Source organism: Silene latifolia, chromosome 9 (assembly GCF_048544455.1).
Source record: "Silene latifolia isolate original U9 population chromosome 9, ASM4854445v1, whole genome shotgun sequence".
In the NCBI taxonomy this organism is placed as follows: domain Eukaryota; kingdom Viridiplantae; phylum Streptophyta; class Magnoliopsida; order Caryophyllales; family Caryophyllaceae; genus Silene; species Silene latifolia.
In genome coordinates, this window is record NC_133534.1 from 196,743,404 (window position 1) to 196,765,878 (window position 22,475).

A 22,475-nucleotide genomic window follows, 5' to 3' on the forward strand; every position below is an offset into this window, starting at 1 on the left:
AAATAACATCAATATTATTTTTTTTTTAAAAAGCCAAGAGGGATAGAGAACTGTTAGCTTACCCAACCGTTCTCTTTTACTAGGAAAGAGAACGCTTATCAGGTGTTCTCTAAAGCTCATTTCAGCCGTTCTATATGATTATGAATACAAAACGCCTCTTCTAACCGTTCTCAAAGCTTTAGAGAACACTGAGTTGGAGAACGCCTCTAAAACGTTCTCTAATGGTAATTCCAACAGTTCTCTAAGCCTATTTCTGTAGTAGTGTAAGCGACTAGCATGTAAGCATATAAGCACGTAAGCACATAAGCATGTGAGTAGTTAGCATATAAGCAACTAGCATGTAATATCTCACGCGAAGGGAGATAGAAGTTTTGAATGTTGTTAATCTTGAAAGCTGTTAAGAGTTGGAATTTGTTGCTCGTAGATCTGTGATTTAATAGATCGGAGACACGTGACCGTTGCGACATTGACTCACACGGACGCTTACTGATAGACAGACAAACAGACGGTCGTGAACGTGATACAAACTTGGTATCGACATGACACGGGGGTGACTCTGACAGACTTTGCACATGTAAGTGCAACTCCTTGCCAAGAAAAGGGTCACAACGCGCATCAGATCCCTGGATTGGAAGGTCCGCTCGGCTGGGGAACATGAATTGATTATCTTCTCCAGACATCTTTTCCTCTGTTTGCTCGTTGGAGATCCCTTCTCGAGGTATGATGATTCGGAGAGTGGAACCAAGACCTTGTCGTCGTCCAAACCGAGCACTAGGCTATGGGCGGTTTATTTTGGACTGTAGTTGAGACTCAAAAGATGTTTGAGGGTAAACGACGGGTGGCGTCTCGAAAGAGAAGCCCCAAGAGTGAGAAGGTGAGAATTTGGCAAAAGGATGAATGAGAGACGTATTAAGGAAGAAGCCCCCAGAAAAGAGGTGTACGATTAAAATTTGCAGCTGGGTGGGCTGCTTTTGAGGATTTATGTTGATGGTTGAGATTGAAATAGGTGTGCGGTTGTGTCCTTGTTGGGGGACTGCCTATGTATTCGCGTGTTTGCGAAATCAAACCAGATCGTAGTTCTGAGCTGGTTATTGATGATTGAAAATTGGAAGAGTTGTGAAAGGAGTATGTGGTTGTGCCTTTGTAATAGGACTGCCTACGTATTCACGTGTTTGCGAAATCAAACCAGATCGTAGTTCTGAGCTGTGTGTGCAATGGGTTGCAAATTGAAGGTGTGAAAATTGAAAGTGTGTGGTTGTGCCCTCGTAATAGGACAGCCTACGTATTCGCGTGTTTGCGAAATAAAACCAGATCGTAGTTCTGAATGTGTGTGCCTAAGTTAACTTTTAGGACCTTAAAGTGATTTGTAGGTGTATGGTTGTGTCCTTGAAGGACTGCCTACGTATTCACGTGAAGTGAAATCAAACCAGATCGTAGTTCTGAATGTGTGTGCCTAAGCGAGATGTTAGGACCTTAATGTGTGTTGTTAATTGAAATTGAGGTGTATGGTTGTGTCCTTGAAGGACTGCCTACGTATTCACGTGAAGTGAAATCAAACCAGACTGTAGTTCAGAATGTGTGCCTAAGCGAGATGTTAGGACCTTGAAGACTGAGGGTCACGACGGTAAAAGCCGTTTGGCGACTCGGGAAATTGATTTGAGATAATTCCCCTCGATCATGAATCGAAGAGGTCTAATTTGTAAAAATGTTCCTTATCATGTGAGCACACTAAAAAGTTGACCCTAAGGGTAAAGTGAGTATGTCCCGTTCTCGGTAGCAAAGCATTCGAGGACTCCGTATCTGGGTCAGGGTGAAAATGGCTTCAACATTAGGGAATGTGGAGCTTGGTAATAATAGGTTTGTTTGACAGATAAAAATCTGGAGTTGAGCGTCACGACGGAAAATCCCGTTTGGTGACTCGAAGGTTGATTGGAGATAAATACCTCTTCATCATGAATCGAAGAGGTGTAATTTCTGAAAATGTTCCTTATCATTTGAGCACACTAAAAAGTGGACTCTAAGGGTAGATTAGGTATGTCCCGTTCTCGATAGGAAAGCATTCGAGGATTCCGTGGGGATTGTGGTGAAAAATGGCTTCAACATTAGGGAATGTGGAGCTTGGTTATAATGGGTTTGCTTAACAGATAAAAATATGGAGCAAGAATTTTGTGGTGTTTAGGCCGATGGGTAACGACTTGTAGTGTGGTGCGTAATGGGGTCTCCGGCTAGATGTGGCCTGAGCACGAAATGGTTGGTAAATAACATGGGATCAGATTTCCATGTCTGGACCTTAAAGGTTAAGGTGTGATATTACGAGCTTGAGGGGAATCCTCAGAAGTCTAGATAGTTCTCCCTATAGCAGTCTCTAGAAGGACTTAGGGGTGAAGCAGTTTTTGTTATGATCTTGAGGGGAATCCCCAGGATCCTAGATAGGTCTCCTTGTAGTAGTCTCTGGAAGGACTTAGGGGTGAAGCAGTGTTGGTTGAGGCTTTAGTGTTTGGTGTTTTGGACTTGTCGGTCCGGGGCTTTGGACTTGTTGGTCTTGGACTTTGTGTGGTTGACTCATGGGTCTTCGACTTTGGACTTATTGGTCCTGGACTTTGTGTGTTGGACTTATGGGTCCTGGGCTTTGGACTTGTTGGTCCTGGACTTGGTATTTTGAACTCACTTGTCCAGGATTTGTGTGTTGGATGCTTTCTTTGGATTTTGGCCTTTTTGAGAAAAAGGTTTCAATCTTGTTTTGTTTTGATTTTGGCTTGGGTCTTGGCCTTCGCCTGAGTAGCTTTTGGCTATGATTTTTTTTGCTTTGAGCGAATTGATTTCGGCTTTGATTTTTGCTTTGGTCTTGAACCTTGGCTTTGGGTGAATGGGTATTGGCTTGGGCCTTTGATTTTGGCCTTTCGCTTTTGCTTCGGGTGAATGGCTATTGGCTTGGGCCTTTGATTTTGGCCTTTCGCTTTGGCTTTGGGTGAATGGATATTGGCTTGGGCCTTTGATTTTGGCCTTTCGCTTTGGCTTCGGATGAATGGCTATTGGCTTGGGCCTTTGATTTTGGCCTTTCGCTTTGGCTTTGGTTTTTGATTTATTGGTTCTTTGTCGTCCTTCGTTCGAGGCAGGTAAAGGTGCACACGGGGATGTACCCGTTGGTGAGAGGTTGATATTTGGTGATGGGATGTTTTTGTGGGGAATGGGCTTGCCTTCCGTCATTGATCATGAACAAGGAGATGTTCTGGTTTGTTTTCTAGGTTCTTCCTAGAATCCCTTTGATAGAAGCTCGTTCTAAATTGGGTGCTATTAAAAGGTTTATATTGCCAGACATAGAATAGGTAAAGAGAATGGACACGGAGTTTCGAGTCCTCCGCTTACTCGGTACGGAACGTCACTCGAGTGTACTCACATTGAATTGGATCATATTGTTTGTTTTAAATCAATTCTCAAATCAATTCTCGTTGTCAACGGGAAATGGTAAAGTGGAGAATATATGATAGTTGGAAATTGTGCTTTTATTTAGATAAATAAGATGTTAGCACAGACTCAATGGACACATGTGACTCATGGGGACAGCCCCCAGTTGTCACTTAGGAATAGAAGGACAGATACTAGGATAGATATGAGAAAGCCTAAGACTCGGACTCAGACTCAATCGTAGATACGGACTCCTAATCATCACTTTCCTCCTCGAAGGTCTCTTTCGCAGCATCCAGTGGCTTGAATGTCTGGTCTTGAGCATTGACCCACTTGAGCACTTCACTCTCGTTGTTGGGAATGATATGAGGACAATAGTCGATGAGGCTTTTATCTCCTTGCAGAAAGAGATGTTCGTGAGGGTTGTTTTCATCAATTGGTTGGCCTAGGGATGAAGCTACCAGTTCATGGTTGTCGATCATATCTTGAATAACATGTTTCAGTTTGAAGCACGTTTCAGTGTCATGACCATTCCCTTGATGATATTGGCAATAGGAATTGCCGTCCCAGAAACGGCTTTTCTTGCATTCAGACGGGTCCGGAGTGGGCCCGATTGGTCGTAGCTTCCCTTCAGTCATAAGCATTTGAAGGGCTGCGGCATAGGTTGTGTTGAGTTTAGTGAATGTCCTTTGAGAACGCTCAACCTTGCTGTTTGATTTGAGACCTTCATGAGGATTGTCTTGGCTGAGAGGTGCAATTATGATTTTGCCAGCTTAAATCATATCTTGAATGGCATGCTTGAGTTTGAAGCAGGTTTCGGTGTCATGGCCCTTGCCTTGATGATATTGGCAATAGGCATTACCGTCCCAGGATCGGGCTCTTTTGTGTTCGGGTTTGTCCGGAGTCGGACCAATGGGTTGGAGCATTCCTTCTAAAGCAAGTATCTCCAGAGCAGTGCCATATGTTATTCCCAGATATGTTAATACCCTTTGATGTTTTCCCATGGTTCCGACATTGGTGTTTTTGGGGATATTTTTGTGAGTTTTGTTTTTGTTTTTATCAATCCTGGGCGGAAGCAAGATTGGGTTGTTGTCAGTGGGAAGTTTTTGGGATGTTGCTTGGTATTTTGAAAGGATATTTGTTAAGGTCATTTCATATCCTTTGTTAGTAGGTTCGTGGATGTGGGAACCATCGGATGACTCCTCATTTTCAGCGGATGTTGGTTGGTGAACCAAGGGTTGGTTTCCTCCTTGGTGGTCAGGTTCATTTTTGGTACCACCAAACCTCTTCTCCAAATTAGCTACCCGAGTGTTCAAATCATCGATAGCAACTTGCAGCTTTGAGAATATGTTGTTGATGGAGACGGAGAGCATCATTATACCGCTTTGTATGCCATCCTCATCAATAGTATGAATTTTCTCATCGTCAGGAAAGATAAGATGAGAGCAGTCTAGGGAAGATTCCTGACTGTGTTCAGTAGGGTATTCTGGAGGGTTGTTCTTTTTGTTTGTTGAGGGAGGTAATGGTAACTCACCCTTTTCAATCATGTCAAGGATGGCACATTTTAGGGGGAGACACATTTTAGTATCGTGTCCGCGACCTTGGTGATATTGAGAAAATAGTTTTCCGTCCCATCTACGTCCTCGCTTGTTTGGTAGAGGGTCTGGAGTTGGACCAATTGGTTTGAGCTTTCCTTGGGAGGTTAGCCTTTCCAAGGCTGTGGCATAAGGCATACCCAGATCAGGGAAGGACCTATGAGGTCGTCTGGTTTTTGTTTGGTCGTTGGCCAGTAGCCGGCTTTCAAGAAGCTTAACCCTTTGTTCAATATCGGAAGAGGGAGAATTCCCGGTTATCATTTTTTCCTCAACTTGGGAGAGACGAGTGCTCAAGTCTTCCACGGTATCTAGGAGTCAAAGGACCATGTTGTTGGTTTTAGCAGAAGTCATAGCGGATGCAGATTGATCGGCTTCTTGTGTTTCTGGTTGGCAATTAATGGCACCCAAGAGATTCCTATTTGACATAACGATAGGCGTTATAACTTGTCTTGGCCAGGTATTGCACAAACATAGGCAAGTGCGACACATATGTATAAAAGGCAGTTTTGCTATGAAGACGCGACGATGTGACTAGGTTATGAGTTCATAAAAGATCGTGAATGACCCCTTGCGTTTGAACTCTTGGTGCATGACATTGAACTTAGACTCGAGTGTCGACTTTGGCATAGTGATGCCTAGACAGACGACTTCTGACTCAGTTTGGATGTGCGTTACTGGCGTGACGCCGTCAAGACATGTACACAAACTTGACCTTTGACCCGTAATGTAGGAGAAAGACGGGCTTAATACCCGAGAGGTTTTGACTCTGCTAACGCCATTGAAGATGTCTCGACAATTAGGCGACATGACCTAGACCAAAAGGTAGGTACTAACTTCGGCAGACACTCGATGTTATTTAGACGACTTGACTTGAAATCAACTCGAGGCTGAATCAGAAAGGTGGACTGAAATTTTCGAAAATAGAAATTTTCAAAAGGATTCATTTGTCGTTTTATGGACGGTTTCCGAAGAGTAGGAATCTTCGAAAGTCGATCAGTTGAAGAGCTGTCTTAAGTTTGTTTTCAAAAGACGGTTTGAGTTTGAGTCGGCTCGGAAAACGATGTACTGTTTCCAGAGACCGTTTTTGAAATTCCGAATCACGCATTTGAAAATCTAGAATCGAAGAATTTGGAATCGTCATCACAATGGCCAATGAAAACGGTTAAATTTGTTTTCAAATGTTTTGACATTGGATTAAAAATTTGAAAACGGTTAAATTTGTTTTCAAATGGTTTGAAATTGGATAGAAATTTGAAAACGGTTAGATTTGTTTTCAAATGATTTGAAACTTGATTGAAATCTGAAAACGGTTAAATTTGTTTTCAAAGATTTGAAATTTGAATTTGAAATTTGAAAACGGTTAAATTTGTTCTCAAATGATTTGAGTTGTGATTTGAAATCTGAGACGGTTAAATTCGTTTTCAAAGATTTGACTTTGAATTGAATTTGAAATTGGTTAAATTTGTTCTCAAATGATTTGAGTTTTGCTTTGAAATATGAAAACAGTTAAATTCGTTTTCAAAGATTTGACTTTGAATTGAAATTTGAAAACGATTAAATTTGTTTTCAAATGATTTGAAGTTGGATTTGAAATTTGAAAACGGTCAGATTTGTTTTCAAAGATTTGAGTTTGAATTGAAATTTGAAAACGGTTAAATTTGTTTTTAAATATTTGAATTTTGATTTGAATTTTGAAAACGGTTAAATTGGCTTTCAAATGACTTGATTTTGAATTGGAATTTGAAAATGGTTAAATTGGCTTTCAAATGACTTGATTTTGAATTGGAATTTGAAAACGGTTAAATTCGTTTTCAAGATTTGAAATTGGAAATCGTGAGGATTGAATTCGTCATTACGACGGGTTAGAAAACCGTTTAACTTTTAAAAGACGGTATGCAAATCGAAAAGTGTGAGAATTGAAATCGTCATTACGACGGCTTAGAAAAGCCAATTTTATTTCGAAAACGAGATTTGAAATTTGGAAAGTGGCACGGGTTGAAATCATCATTACGACGGTTTGAAAAACGTTTTTGTTTGAAAACTGATTTCGAATTTTAAAAATTCGAGGGTATAATTCGTCATTACGACGGCGTAAAAAGGCTGTTTGAGAATGCAACGGTCGGCGATTGGCCGAGGTTTGAAACGGCCATTATGACGACGTGAAAAGGTGATTTTGAAATGGTTGTAAGAACCGGGTGTTGAAATGGCCATTATAACGGCATGAAAAGGTGCAATTGAAATGGTTATAAAAACCGGGTTTTGAAATGGCCATTATAACGGCATGAAAAGGTGCTTTGAAACGGTTATAAAAACCGGGTTCGAAAATCGTCACTACGACGGCATAAAAAGGTGTATTTGAAACGGTTGTAGAAAACCGGGTTTGAAAAATCGTCATTACGATGGCCTAGAAAGGCGTGCAACGGTCGGCGAAAGACCGAGTTTTGAAACGGCCATTATAACGGCGCGCAATGTGTTTTTGAAACGGTTGAAAAAACCGGGTTTCAAAATCGTCATTATGACGGCCTAGAAAGGCGTGTTGAAATAGTTACAAAAACCGGGTTCGAAAATCGTCATTACGATAGCATGAAAAGGTGTATTTGAAACGGTTGTAGAAAACCGGGTTTGAAAATCGTCATTATGACGGCCTAGAAAGGCGTGTTGAAATGGTTACAAAAACCGGGTTTGAAAATCATCATTACGATGGCCTAGAAAGGCGTGTTGAAATGGTTATAAAAACCGGGTTTTGAAAATCGTCATTACGACGGCCTAGAAAGGCGTGTTGAAAAGCAACGGTTGGCGAAAGACCGAGGTTTGTAACGGCCATTATAACGGCGCAAAAAAGTGTTTTTGAATGTTTGAAAATGACACGGAAGGACTTATGATCAAGTAACACATAAGCACTCACAGTTCATTATATTATGCATAATGCTGACACGGGTTTTGGCTTAGAAGGGTGGGTTACACACCAAGCAATCAAACCCCGATTTGCGAGAGGGATACCAATCCAAACAAAATGTGTAAGGAGGGTGCCCTAGCCTCGTGCTCGAAAGTGATGAAAGCTCTTTGACGAAACAGAAATGTGTAACGTCAATGGTATGCTTGACTCAATCGGGATTCGAAACGCAGGGATGAGAAAAACTCACGGCGACGAGACGAGCCAATTGGTCGAAAAGGGTTAGGTTGTGGGCCTGGACAAGGAACCCGACTTATGACCGTAATATCAATTAATGCACTTTAACCACGACCTCGTTCGAGTTTCACCTCTAAGGATCACAAAGACACAAGTGTCCTAGTTTTCCCCAGCGGAGTCGCCAAAATGTGGACATGGGCCACAGGCCGGTCTGCGGATTTAGGCCGCCTACCGATCCGCGGTCACGGGCCACCTGCACGCCCAGGCCAAACTGTGGACATGCAGAGGTCTCTTTGAAAGCCACGCTCGGCGGCGTAAAATGCTTTCGACCGGATCGCTTTGGATCGGTCGGTTTCGTCTCGGTAAAGGCCTCGAAACGATTAGAGATGTTTGGAGTCGCCACCACGCATTTGTGGTATGCTTGGAACCCGTTCGAATCCACTTTATACCTAGGTAAACCAAGGCAAAAAGCGGTGTTTGACATAGGTACTAAAGATAAGGAATCGTCCCCCTTTTAGCATTCTATGCCTAAAATGACTCTCGTGCGCCCTGGATAAGGTCGTCCACTATCCAAAGGTTATGAGTAAGGGGTGAGGGTACGTATTGGGAAGCCCTTTAATCGGACACCCAATCCCGCCCGCGTTAGCGGCCTCTACTGATCGATCGTGGTTGTTTAAGTGCAAGAGTTGATAAAACGGTGTAAATGCATGAATGCACATCCAAAAGTCTTAACCTAACATGTGAGCTTTCTAAGTCGGTTCGATAATCCAAATATCAAGCATAAGATGTCAAGTTGGATTTAGATTGATTTGCATGTGAAAACAGAAATTAAACATCCATTTACCAAATTCGGGTCATGATGCTTAACACGATCCATTTGTTGAAAAAGGGTGTCAAATGACAAGTGTAAAAACGCACATTTGTTAATCTGATCCGTCATGTATTCGGATTAACCGTAATCGGGATCGTCCTAGACAAGTACCAAAAATGAGGCAGAACAGTGCCAGGCAGCCCCCTTGGGGCGCGAGCATATTGGCGATGGAAGGGGCTCTGCCCTGGTTTTGAAATGTGAAAACAGGCGGTCCCTTGGGGCGCGAGCCATGAGCCGACCCAAGGGGGCGTCTCCTGGTTTTTGAAAAGGTTATTTAAAACCGTATTTATGATGAAAGATTTGCAAATATGATTTGCATGACTCGGAATAATTACTATTGTGTTAGTAATATTCGTTGTCGGATTTGCATGTTTTGGAAAGCATAATAAAATGGTAAAAGGAAAATGTTTGATTTGAACTAATTATGTTAAGTTCAATTATTTGTAATTAGTCAAGTTAGTCATCGTACTCGGATTAAACCGACATGGTATAAAGAACAAGGATGATTATGAATTATGACTAATATATTTACAAATGTAAACAAATGAGAAAAATGGTAAATAAAATAAAAGGGTGTTAAAATACCCATTAAAATATAATTAACCAATAATATCATCGAGTCACGGAATAAACCGTAATGGTATAAAGAACCAAGGATGATTTTTGTAATGGTCAAAATATGTTTATCATAAAAATGAATTAAAACATTCGAAATGGTAAAAACCGTAAAAGGAAAGCAGTAAGAATAAAAGAAAGTGTTGAAGGAAAGACGAACTCAAACACGGATGAGTCTGACCCGAGACCCACAAGAGGCGCGAGCTCCTTTGCATAGCAAGGAGCTTCTGTCTCAGGCCAAAACTCGGTTTTGGCTCGTCTAACCTATATTTGAATCGTGTTATGCATTGTTCATGCTAATAGACTCATAAAAACAGTAAATACATGAAATAAAGGAGTTGTTTACACCCTCAAACTTACGTGTATTGATGTTTGCGAAGTAGACGACTTTAGAGACGGTTTACTCGTTGTGACTAATCGCGATCAAAGAAGTTTAAAAAGAGTGCCTTAAAAAAGGATTTGGTTTTGAAAATATGTTAATTAAAACATGTTGATTGATGAATTGAGTTGGTCAAATGGGTCGGTCGAATGCACGGCGACGGTACCAAATAAAATGTGTAAGGCTTGTGTTTACGATCGGTAGGTCGTAAACACGTGTCGATTTGTTGACTTAGGAAGTCGAGTATAGAAGTTTAAGGGAGATGTGAGGGGGCGGACTCTCGCGTGAGGATTGTAGTGTGTTTTGGTGGGTATTTATAGAGAAATATGGGATGGTAGGTCGGTTGAGTTTGCGTAGAAACTAAGCAGGCAGCCTAAAGAGGCGCGAGCTACCCTGTGACTCAATAGGGTGTGTTGTCCCTTTCGCAAATTTGGATTTTGCATTTGTTCTAACCAATGTTTTGTTGGTTGTGATTTGTGGTCTTTGAGGTTTGCTTAGCTGTGTAAGCTTCATCTTAGGTGATATTTGGGGTAGGTATTTTGTGTCTTTGACTCGGGTTTGACCCGTATGAGTCGGGATTTGAATTTCGAGTCGGTTTTTGGCTCGGTGTCGGTTTAGACTCTAAATAGGGTCATTTTAATGGAAATGACATGATGAAGACATTCATGGCATTATTTTTGACATTCGAGATTTGGGTTGACTCGGGTTGACTCAGTTGACTCGAGTTGCGGGTTTCTGAGTCGGTTTTGGGTCCGAAGACGGTTTTACCTCTAATTAGAGTTATTTTAATGGAAGTGACATGATAAAGACATTCATGGCACTATTTTTGACATTCGAGATTTGGGTTGACTCAGGTTGACTCGAGTTGTCGGTTTTGGGTCCGAAGACGGTTTTAAATCTAAAAAGTGTTATTTTAATGCAAATGAAGTTAGAAAACTTTTGAAATCATTTTTCATATTCGAGTAGTGCATTAAACCGTCTCATGTATAGCCAATCCACGCACGCATATCAAAAACACGTTATAGTCCGATCATCATCGGGAGGTTTTTGGGAGGTGCAGATACTGGGTATCTACACCGTGCATGCATTACACGGGAGCTAAAGTAGTTCTTATTAAAGATGTAGACGGGTGAAATACCATTTGGATGAATAGGTTAAAAACAGAAGGTAGAAAAAGGTAAAAGATAAGAGAATATCTTTAGGAAAGATTTGTCTTAATTATATATACTTATATGAGAATTTTTTTCCAAAATGCGCTCAAAATTAAAGAAATTAATAAATGAGTATTTTTTTCAAAGTAATTACTCCAAATGGGTCCAAGTGAGCTCCAAAGCTACTACTAGTGCCAAATATACTATTTGAAAAAGCTAACAAGAGGAAAAAATCATAAGTCGCCGAAGGCCTAAGCAATTTGGACTAATGTCGCTTACTGACTCGGCGACCCAATGCTAAAATGCAAAACAAATTTTTTTTGCTATTGTAGCGACTCAGCGGCTCAACGACTTTGCTACAATGCCAATATTTTTTTTTTCCAATATTACTTTTTATAATCAACCAAAGACGCTGAGAGGCTGAGCGACTTTGTTCCAAATTCAATTATTTTATACATTTTTCTACTTATTTACAAGTCAGTAAGGTCGCTGAGGGGAGAGCGACTTAACCCATAGTCGCTCAGTCGCTGAACGATGTCACCTCAAGTCGTCCTCCGGCTAAGCTACTTTAATCCTTATCTCATCTTTAACAAAACCAATCCTACGTGGACCCATTTTAGGTAGCTAGTTTCAAAGAATACCCATTTTGTTAAAATGTTTTTTTTGATGAAATGTAAGTGATTTCATAAAAAAAAAGTAAAGTAACCATTACATGGATAACCCAAGTCCATCATAGCTGGACGGAACCCAGATCTGCCCAAAACAAACTAGCCCATCACAAAATCGGCGCACAATCCAAATACAAACTCATCACCCCCCAGTCAAGAAAACAAAAAACAAATTGGGGGAACTTTCCCGAAACGCAACCCTAAAAAATCTCAAATCAGTCGATTCCTTCCACAAATCCTCTTGATACAATCTTTGTCTATGCTCTTTTCCGTCTTCATCATGTTCAGGAACCATAAAGAAAGCTCACCTTTGATATTCTCAGCTATTTTCGAGGGTCTCTCAAGTTGAAACTCGAATTTGCAATGATTTCGAGTTCACCAGAGATGGTACATACACGCATTGATCGTTGCATTCAGCAAAGCCTGTCTTCTACTAGATCCCATCATGTGAGTTCTCCAATCTGTGATGTTCGTGCAAGGAAGATTGATCTCCAGCCACTCCCCTACTCGGACTATCACCTGGGTACTATACACACACTCAAAGAAAAGGAGGTCTTCAATTTCCACACCAGATCCACATATAAAAGAGGTATTCTCCCCCGTAATCCCTAATCTCTGAAGTTTCTCTTGTGTATTTAAAGCATTGTGATGATATAGCCATGCTATGATATTGTGTTTAGGGATAGTCATGTTGTTCCAAAAAAACTTAGCCCAACTGACCTTGTCATTTTTGTTTCGAAGAAACTCATAACCTCTGGCAATGGTGTATTCACTTCCTTTTTGCACCGTCCACACGTTTTGTCGATATGCTGGTTCTATATGAGCCCTAACCTAACATAATTTCCTCTTGTACCAACTTGCATCAGAACTTGGCATATAAGTATCTCATTCAGTGTTTCTAAGATAAGTATGATGCACCCATTTGACCCATAAATGATTTGTCTTGTTAGTAATCCACCAAATTACCTTACCCTCAGCAGCCTTGTTCCACATAATGTCATCCTTCAGTCCCAGTCCTCCTTCTTTTTTGGGTTTGCAAATTTTATCCCAGGCCACCAGAGGTGTCCTTATATAATCCACCCCCCCCCATCCCATACAAAATTTCTGCAAATGGACTGAATTCTAGCCAACACTCCATTAGGTAGAATAAACATGGAAGCCCAGTAGTTCTGATATGTTTTCAGGACTGCCTTGACCAGAATTAATCTCCCTGCATAAGATAATTTCCTGGTACCCAACCCTCTAATCTCGTTTACAATTTTCTCAATGAGAGGTCTACAATCATGTGCATTAAGTCTGGTAGTCTTTATAGGAACCCCCGGGTATTTGAAGGGCAGTGTCCCTTCTATGAAACCTGATACGTGCAAAATCTCAGACTTCAAGCTCTCCTTCACTCCATTAAAGTAAGCATTGGTCTTACCTTTGCTCAATTTTAACCCTGAAGATTTGGAGAAGGTAGAGAAAGTTCTCAGAATAACCATAATAGAGTGTGCATCACCTTTACCAAACAAGAGGAGATCATCTGCAAACATCAAGTGAGTGAGCTTCATAGGTTTGCAAAGTGGGTGATAGTTGAATTGCTTGATCTGACTAATATGTATCATCAGTCTAGACAAGCATTCCATACAGATTGTGAACGATAAAGGTGAAAGGGGATCCCCTTGTCTCAAACCCCTTTGGCCCTTGAAAAATCAAAACATATCCTTATTTAATGTTAGGGAATAAGATGCTGTAGTCACACACCGCATTATCCATCCTATGAACTTCTTAGGGAACTTTAAAGCCACCATCATCTGTTTGTCTACTAAAAAAAATGGGTCACCTATGCAAAATAGGTCCGTTTTGATTTTCCGTATTTGTCCGACAAATGCATTTAAATCGTATGCTTAATTATCTTGTGTAATTAAGTATTAATGTGCTCATATATATATATATATATATATATATATATATATATATCAGGGACTGATCAACCCGTATCAAATACTTTTGATTATAAATATTTGGGTTCCATCCTTTAGGTGTGACCTCAAGGGATCAACTGACCACCACCGTCAAATGACAGTAACGTCAAAATCTAGTCAGCTAACCGTTACCAATAAATGTTGATCGGTTGAATATATAATGTATCACCCCTTATGTATTCTTATCATGAGATTTAAATATGTGATTGCACTATTGTTGAGGACACATTCTCCAAAAGTTAGTGGCATATGACATGACAAATCTCGGATTCTCTACAAGTGTAAAGGCCAAGGATCGTCCCAAGCTGAACAAGGTGGCATAACAAAAATGATTTTTGGGAATGAAGTGCTCAAGTCAATCAAAACAAAACTAGTGGATTTGACTAACTTTCTAAACTTGACCACAATTCAACTTCCGCATTTCACATTTCAAAAATTTGAGATGGGGTTTGTCCCTCATTTGCTAGTGTCCTTTGCTTTCGCCAATCGCTTATTAGGCAATCGGTTAACCTCTAGACAATAGCTCTTGGGGTGATAGTCACTTTGTCTTTGGGCGGCCGAATTCACAACCGTGTGGGGGCCATATTCAATGGATCCCGCACCAAAGCACATTGAAGTGGTACTCCTCCATCAAATTTCTCAACAATATCAACAATTTAAAACATTTTGAGGTCTCTTTGGAAATTAAAAACGATTCCACATCACACAAACTTTTGAAATGAGCACTTCAAACTTGTTAATGAAAAGTATTTTTGGGTTGCCAAACCACCAAGACAATCAAGGTCCCCTAAATAAGTGGATCAAGTCCATATCACAACATAAGGTTGGATAGATGACACACATGCAAACCCTTGACCAGGCCTTAGACCATGGGACAAAAGATACTAGTATGACACATCCTTGGGTGTCTTGAGGGTATTCTAGCAAACAAAGTCTCAAGGAGAAAAATAATGTACAAGGGCCTTATATACACTTGTCAAGCTTCCCAAACAGGCAGTTTCACAAAATGTTTCTACCATACAAATACATGCCATGATTCAACTAACATATATACAACTTTAATGCATATGCTTCTATCAACTAAAATGCCATATAATCGAGATGCAACTCCTAACAACATATAGATACACAAACCGCAACAACAAAATAGACCGCATCCTCCTAGACATGTAAGCCCATCCTCCTCATATGAATAATGAAAAGAAATGGAAGGGAAATAGGGATTAGAGCGATCATACCAAGTAGGGGTGAGCAAAAATATACAAAACGGTTTTAATATACGGATACGATACGGTATACGGTTTCAATTAAGCGTTTTCCATATATACGATACGGATTTCCGTATATAGGATACGGTTTTCAAAAAACCGTATCGTATCCGGGTCGAGCAAAAACAAAACCAGGTATACGGTTTCTGATACGGTTTTTGAAAAGAAATTAAAATAACCAAAAATATCTTACAAAAACTAAATAATTTAACCAAATCACTTTAACTTGTCCACTTTCTTTTTCCCTAATGCATTTGTATAATGAATATTTAAATTTTGATTATTTTAATATGTAACCTATTATTAAATTTAAGTTAGGATGTACCGGTTTTATCGTGTATGCTATAAATTGAACAACAAATAACTGAAATCCGTATCCGGGTATACGAAAACCGGATATACGAAAACCGGGTATACGGTTAAACCGGGTTGGATCGTATCGACAAAATTGTGAATTTAAAAACCGTATACCCGATACAGTTTTCAAAACCGTATCGGGTATACGATTTTGCTCGGCCCTAATACCAAGCGGTCTTCATATTCCCTTGCTAATGCCTCAAATGAAGTGTCATATCTATGTGAGAAGAGAACAAAAATACAAGTATATACAATTCTACACTACTAAGTTAAAGAACATGTTTTTGGTTTTTGAAATTTTCAAATTTTTATGGATTATGTTTTTATGAAATTAAAGAACATATTTTTGAGTTTTATTCGAAATTTTGGAATAGAAATTCCCATTCCCCACTTTATTTTGGACATTGTCCTCAATGTACATGTAGGAGTAGGAATAAAAAGGAAATACATGTTTTTGGATTTTTGAATTTATGGAAATGAAGTACAAATGAAGTGCAAATGATATGAGTGAATGCATGCTCTATGTAAATGCAATTGTATACGACATATATAACAAATGAATGCAATCTAAACTACACTATATGATGCATACTCTAAGTAAATGCTTAGGTCACCTATGATCAAACCCCCCCAAACCGATTTAAGCACTATTTCTTGTGTAGGAGAAATGAGGTTTGGTCATTAGTGGCTATGAATGCAAGTTTAACTATATGAAACATGTGAGATATATTACTGAAAGATCATAGATCCTAATTAGACACTCTAATTAAAAGTTAAATTATCTCATAATTTGTATTGATGTGATCTATGTAACATGCATGCAATATAAAAGCATAAAAATGAAAGATTAAGGAAAAACAATTTCCTTACATTGAGAAATGGTAGTATTTGGGCACAACCAAGATCACCCATCTTGGTTGTTCTTGAGCTATTAAGAATGGCAAGATCATCCAATCTTCAAATTAGAAGAGCTCCTTTAAGTTGCACCCAAGAACAAACCTCCAACTCATATGATTAATTTTAACTAGAAATTAACCATATAACCCTTGAATATTATATAAATAATACTAACACTCTTAGTATTTATTTTGTTTTTACTAACAATCTTAGTAAATGGTGTATATTAATTTTAGAGAGATAGACCAAATTTTTGTTCACATGCAAAAGTGAAAAATAAAGTGTAGAAAAAAAATGAACAAAAAGATGGAGTGAAGTAGTAGAAGTGGCGGGTGGACAAAGGTAGAGTGAAGGATTGATTTTCCTTATTTTTTTGTCTAATACATTATGACACACATAATGATTACATGACAATTATGGAAGAAAAATAAGCAAAGTGTAATGATCATGATCATCCACTACACTCCATTTAAACGGTCCAATGTCCCATTTACGGGTCCATTTTGGTTCTTATATTTATCGCACAAATACGTGTAAATATTATTTAAACATCGTTTCATGTTTAAATGCTTCCAATTAATTTCGTCCAAATCACTCCGTAAATATACATGTACCGCTACACATATTATTTACGTACCAATACTAATCACATTAGTCAATTAGTTCTAATTTAATAACTAACTACTTAATCATTAATTCTCATCTCAAATAATTATTTATTCAATTATCGCATAATTAAATAATAATTTCCGCACCTCGAGTTCACAACTCGATATCTCTCTAAATCAATTTGATCGACTAACCTTTTAGTTATTTTATCAAGGGACTAATTGAAACTGTATCTCATACAATTAATTAGCTTTCGTGTTGGGGCTCGTTCCTTTAGGTGTGACCAAAAGGGATCAGCTGAACACCGCCGTCTCACAACAATAACGTCAAACCCTAGTTGGCCAACCGTTACCGATATACGTTGATCAGCTGACTAGTATTGCCAATGAATATCCCATGCATATTCCTTAATGAGATTTAATAATATTATCATGCACCATTATGGAGGACAAAACTCCAACAATCTCCCACTTGTCCGAGACAAGTTGTGCGATGATTATAACACACAATTGTAGATAACTCCTTATCCCAACAATATCCTGCTTGTACTGTACAAGGGTGTGTTACCGATTCTCTTGTCCGTTTTAACAACAATCTCCCACTAAATGCAAGGTGTCTTTCAGGTCGCACTTACACATGAACATATCGCGCCTGGTTTTCTCGATCGGGAGTGTGACTACCTGACCGGAAAAATCTCTCCCAGATTACTTCCGAGCGTGGCCACGCATTTGTAGTCATTAACTCCTCGAGTGGCCTTGAGATATAGTTACCCAACGTGGGTGGACAATTCTTGTCTGCCCTATCTATCCTATTGCACAATACAGATAACCATGACCTAGTAAATGCCCTTTTGGCCTCCTTTCACGGCACGACCTAGGACAAAAACCAAAGTCACTCGGAAACAGCACTTGCTCAGATAATAGTCTCCGGTCAAAAGAATCGACTCATCTTAGAGATCCCTACCTTGACCAGGCGTCTATAACAGAACTTAGGGACTCTCTAAAAGGTCACTGTCCGGCAAAGTATCACACACTCTGCCTATGTAATCGACTAGTCATCACATATGACCTTATGGTGTTGAACAACCATCAATCGACTTACAATCTAGTCACTCTGAGACGTCACCTCATTAAGTGAATAGGGACAAAATACAATGTTCATCTTGTTCACTTGAATAGTGTTCAACATTGTCTCCACAACTTATTCAGATAAACAAGGTATTCAATGTTTTCAGTCAAACTGAATAATTGAGTTCTTAAAGAAACTCTAACAATGAATGCGATCATCACTTATGTAAATATCAGTACTCTATCCAATATTTACATAACGATCTTTAGCAATTAAGGTATACTCCTAAATTCACATTGAGATGACATAACCATCATGTCTACCTTATGTCAACAGCTTTGGTTAGAGGATTAGCAACAGTTGCATCACTCCTATTTCCATTGCTATTTTCCTTTGTTCTATGCAATCTTTTCATCACATAGAGCCTTTCTAAGTACATGTCTAAACAAGTTTTTAGACTCTGGTTCTAAACCAAGTCAAACACTCCCACTGTTTTCACAGTCTCTTGGGATACGATATTCGGCTAACAGAACTACTCTACTCCCATTAAGTTCCGGTTATCAACTATCTCTCTTACAACATCGGATGTTGTAATGTACTTAGCTTTCATTCATGATTTGTAGGTATAACACTTATACATACACATCCTTCATATGACATCTTTTATGTATGACTCCTCATACATGTTTGCTTTATACATGTATAATTTATTATACACATATGTATAACTTCTTATACATATTATTCTTTATGTACATAGCACTCTTATATGCTAACCATTCCTTAACGAGGCCCATAACATCTTATAAGCATAGGAATGTTTCCGTGTAATCCTTGTACACGAAATTCATAGATTCCTCTAGACTACAAGAGTAAATCTTCAGTGCTTCTCAAGTACTCAAGGTTGCTCTTGATAATCATCTAGTGACACTCACTAGGAAATGATTGGTAATGACTTCTCATATTCTCAATATGATAAGTCCCGATGAGAGCAGCTTTTAGCATTTTTAATAGATCCTGCAGCGGAAGCACAAGAGATCATATTAATTGTTCAACAACTTGAATGAGTCAAGAATCTTATCACATAAGTCTCTTGACTATAATGCTAATATCCATGGAGATCTATCTCATTAGATCCAGATATTTTTGATGCGCCACGCTACTCTCAAATATTCACCCGAGAATATTTCTAGTCACTAATATGTCAAACACATATTTTAGACTTGGAAATATCACCTTAGCTACATTTCTAGTCACTAATATGTCAAGCACATATTTTAGACTAAAAAACTCACTTTAGCTCCCACTAAACTCCATGTATCATCATGTTATCTCGACACTCGAGTAATACCTATTTTGATAGACTACATGATTGAAACCAAAGTTCCAACTCTTTGACGTATATAGATCACAAAAGGGGTCTTCAAGCATGCCAGGCTTCTTAGCATTGACAAGATCAACAAAACTTCTCCCAAGGAGAAAGTTTTATTATTCATTTGCCGAATCTCATCCTCATGAGAAGCTATATTGCTAAGAACATACGAATTGATAAAGGCATTTGGGTTGTCACAAACTCTCTATAACAAGCCCAAATTTTAAACATCTTATGTAACCTTTACGACAAGATCAAGGTAACCAACCAAAGTATTCACCTTAAACCAAGTCTCGAAAAGATCTCGTGTTTCCTTCCTTATCGCATCGTGTGCAAGGAGATCAATTCGAATTGCATGGTGACACGCCATCACATAGAGTTCATACTATAGAAAAGCCTTTGATGAGGGTTTAAGATTCGTCACTTTTGAAAAGTAACGCAATATTATCGCAAAATTATCTCCTTATAACCACTGAGCCACCATAAAGAACGTCTTCTTGCAATATACTCAATTTGTGGGTCTTGGACTTCCGTAAGTTCAAAATTTCTCCCACTCTGTCTTCTTGAAAATGAAAATCTTTCTAGAAAGACAGCATTACGAGCCACAAACTCTTCGTACTCATTTTGAAGGAGTAAAAACCAAGTGGTTCAATATTGGATAACCCTTACAAATACATAAATTGGTTCTGAACATAAACATTTATGGTCCCAAATGTATAATAATGACAAGTTGGGGACCCTCCCTACCCAGATCTCATATGGAGTCATTGAGGTGTTGGAATATGTGTCCTCCGACAATAATGCGATCACAACTGTCGATCATGATAATCACATGTTTAAGTCTCATTTTAAGAATATATGTGGGATGTAATATTTTGCAGTCAACTGGTCCACACATATCGGTAATGATTGGCTGACTAGAGTTTGACATTACTGTCGTGCGACGGTGGTGATCAGTTGATCCCCTTAGGTCATACCTAAAGGGTAACACTCTTAATTGAATATTTAATTGATCGTATGACGATACGGGTTAATTAAATTACTTAAAATTGACGGACGATTTTGGAGGTGATATTTACGTGTCTCATTATAATTTGATTAAATAAGATACGGTCTAAGTAATCGAATTGTTTTATTGATTAGATGAAATTATTGTTTACGGAAACAAATTGAAACGGAATGAATAAATTATTATAAATACAGAATGTTGTAGTTTATAATTCGGAAACACTTTTTGGTACAAGTAATTATGAATTACTAGGTTAAATTTTATAAGTGACATATTTTATTAATATGTTGATTTTTAATTGTTAAAAATACATTTTATACACATAATGTCTTGGAATATGTTACATGTGACAAATTGACAAAATAATGTGTAAAATGGACTTTCCATTTTACACAATATGTACCGAAAATAAGGAGGAGTATTATACTTAATTATGTTAATTATGTTGAGTGGAAAGCATAATCATAATACCTAGCTAAGTAGCCTTGCATACCTATGTTTTCTTGAGAAGAATAACTTGTCCATGCATTGACTCTCTCTCCTTCTCCCAACCGGTTTTCCAAGAGCCTTATGGAGAGTTTTTCTCCATCAATTTTCATTCATACTTTTACATAATATTTCTAGTGTAAGAAATATAAAAACTCTCTAGAAAACTAGAGAAATAAACACTCCAAAATTCATCTTCTCTTAACCGAAATTAAGAGACCAATATTAATATTTTGGGTCAATTTTAGTAAGATTATTATTATTCTAGATCTAATAATATTAATCTATTAAGGGGTTATCTTGGGTATTCACTTTTGGGAGATATTCTATACTTGAATCTATGTTCATCCATTTTAGGAGTGATCAATAACTAACAAGAAGGAGATCTTGTTGGTGCCCCTTTAATCCGAAAAACATATGGTGAGAAAACGATTTCTTCACTTATCTATTTTAGTTTGCATGCATAAGATTTGTAATTAATTTTATGACTAAATTAATTAGAACATATATGAATATGTAAAGTAATGAGATATAGATTTCTAACAAGCGGTATTATGAGCCTTTGGTTGTTTGCATGCAAATCGGTTATAGTTTTTCCGAGTTATACGATTAACATATAAGACTTATAAATTTGTGTTTATTATGAAATATCACGAAATTTATTATGCATGTTAAAGTTTCTGATCCTAAAATGTAATTTGGATATTTTGGTTAATTTATGGATTTTTATTGTTCATTTTATTTAATAATGGCATTAAAATGTGATTTTATGATAAAAATGTCATTTTCGGACTAAAGTTAGCTAAACTTCGAATTTGCCAGTGGTTTTTGGATATGTTTTTACATATATTATTTTTAGATTATCTGGAAATTTTCAGAATTGTTGGAGTTTTTATGCTCGAAATATGGATTTTTCATGATAAAAATCGGATTTAAATGAAAAATAGGTTAATATGAGAAATATTTCGAATCTGGTCATAGAAATTTAGTATGTTGTCACATGCAATTTTACAAGATGTGTGTAAAATAATAGGCTATAATGAAGTCTTCATGCATGATTTATGAATTTTTGATGAAAAATAGCATAAATAGTGACTTAATTAGTGAAAATTGCTAAAACATACTTCATGACTAAGGAAAAACGTCACATGTTGTATTTTATTATCATTTCCAGATCTAAAATTGAAAATTTGATGAATATAATTTTTCTCATGTTTTTATGATTATTATTGATAAATCCGATAAACCGCAACATAGTTTTTCCGATAAATTGTTCGAAATTTTAACCTAAGTTTTTTGAACATTATGAGTGTCATGGTAGTTTTCCAGAATGTTCATGAGTTTAAATTTCAAATTTCAAATTTATTTGAATTTTTATGATTTATTTGGAGTTTATGGCATTTTTGGTAATTTTGAGTCCTTTAATGAACAATTTTAAGAAATACAAGTTAATTATAGTCAATATGTTAGTGGAGACTAATTTTGAGTCCTAAGTTGGTTAGGGTAATTATCTTGTGCATAAATATGATTTTATGTAATTTATTGTGATTATAAAAGGTTGAATCACGCAAATCCGTAAAAACCGTTTAATATACGATATTGGCTCCTTAAAGGCGATTTAGCATAAAATT

At 37.9% G+C, this 22,475-nt stretch overlaps 1 protein-coding gene across 1 annotated transcript; it reads right to left on the reverse strand.

Moving 5' to 3' along the window:
• Window positions 1–12,189: 12,189 nt before the first annotated feature.
• LOC141602078 (uncharacterized) lies at window positions 12,190–13,364 on the reverse strand. The gene is made up of 2 exons (XM_074422388.1): window positions 12,912–13,364; window positions 12,190–12,645 (listed from the first exon to the last, which is right to left on the reverse strand). The coding sequence occupies exons 1-2, from the start codon at window positions 13,362–13,364 to the stop codon at window positions 12,190–12,192; spliced, it is 909 nt and encodes a 302-aa protein (XP_074278489.1).
• Between the last annotated feature and the right edge of the window lie 9,111 nt (window positions 13,365–22,475).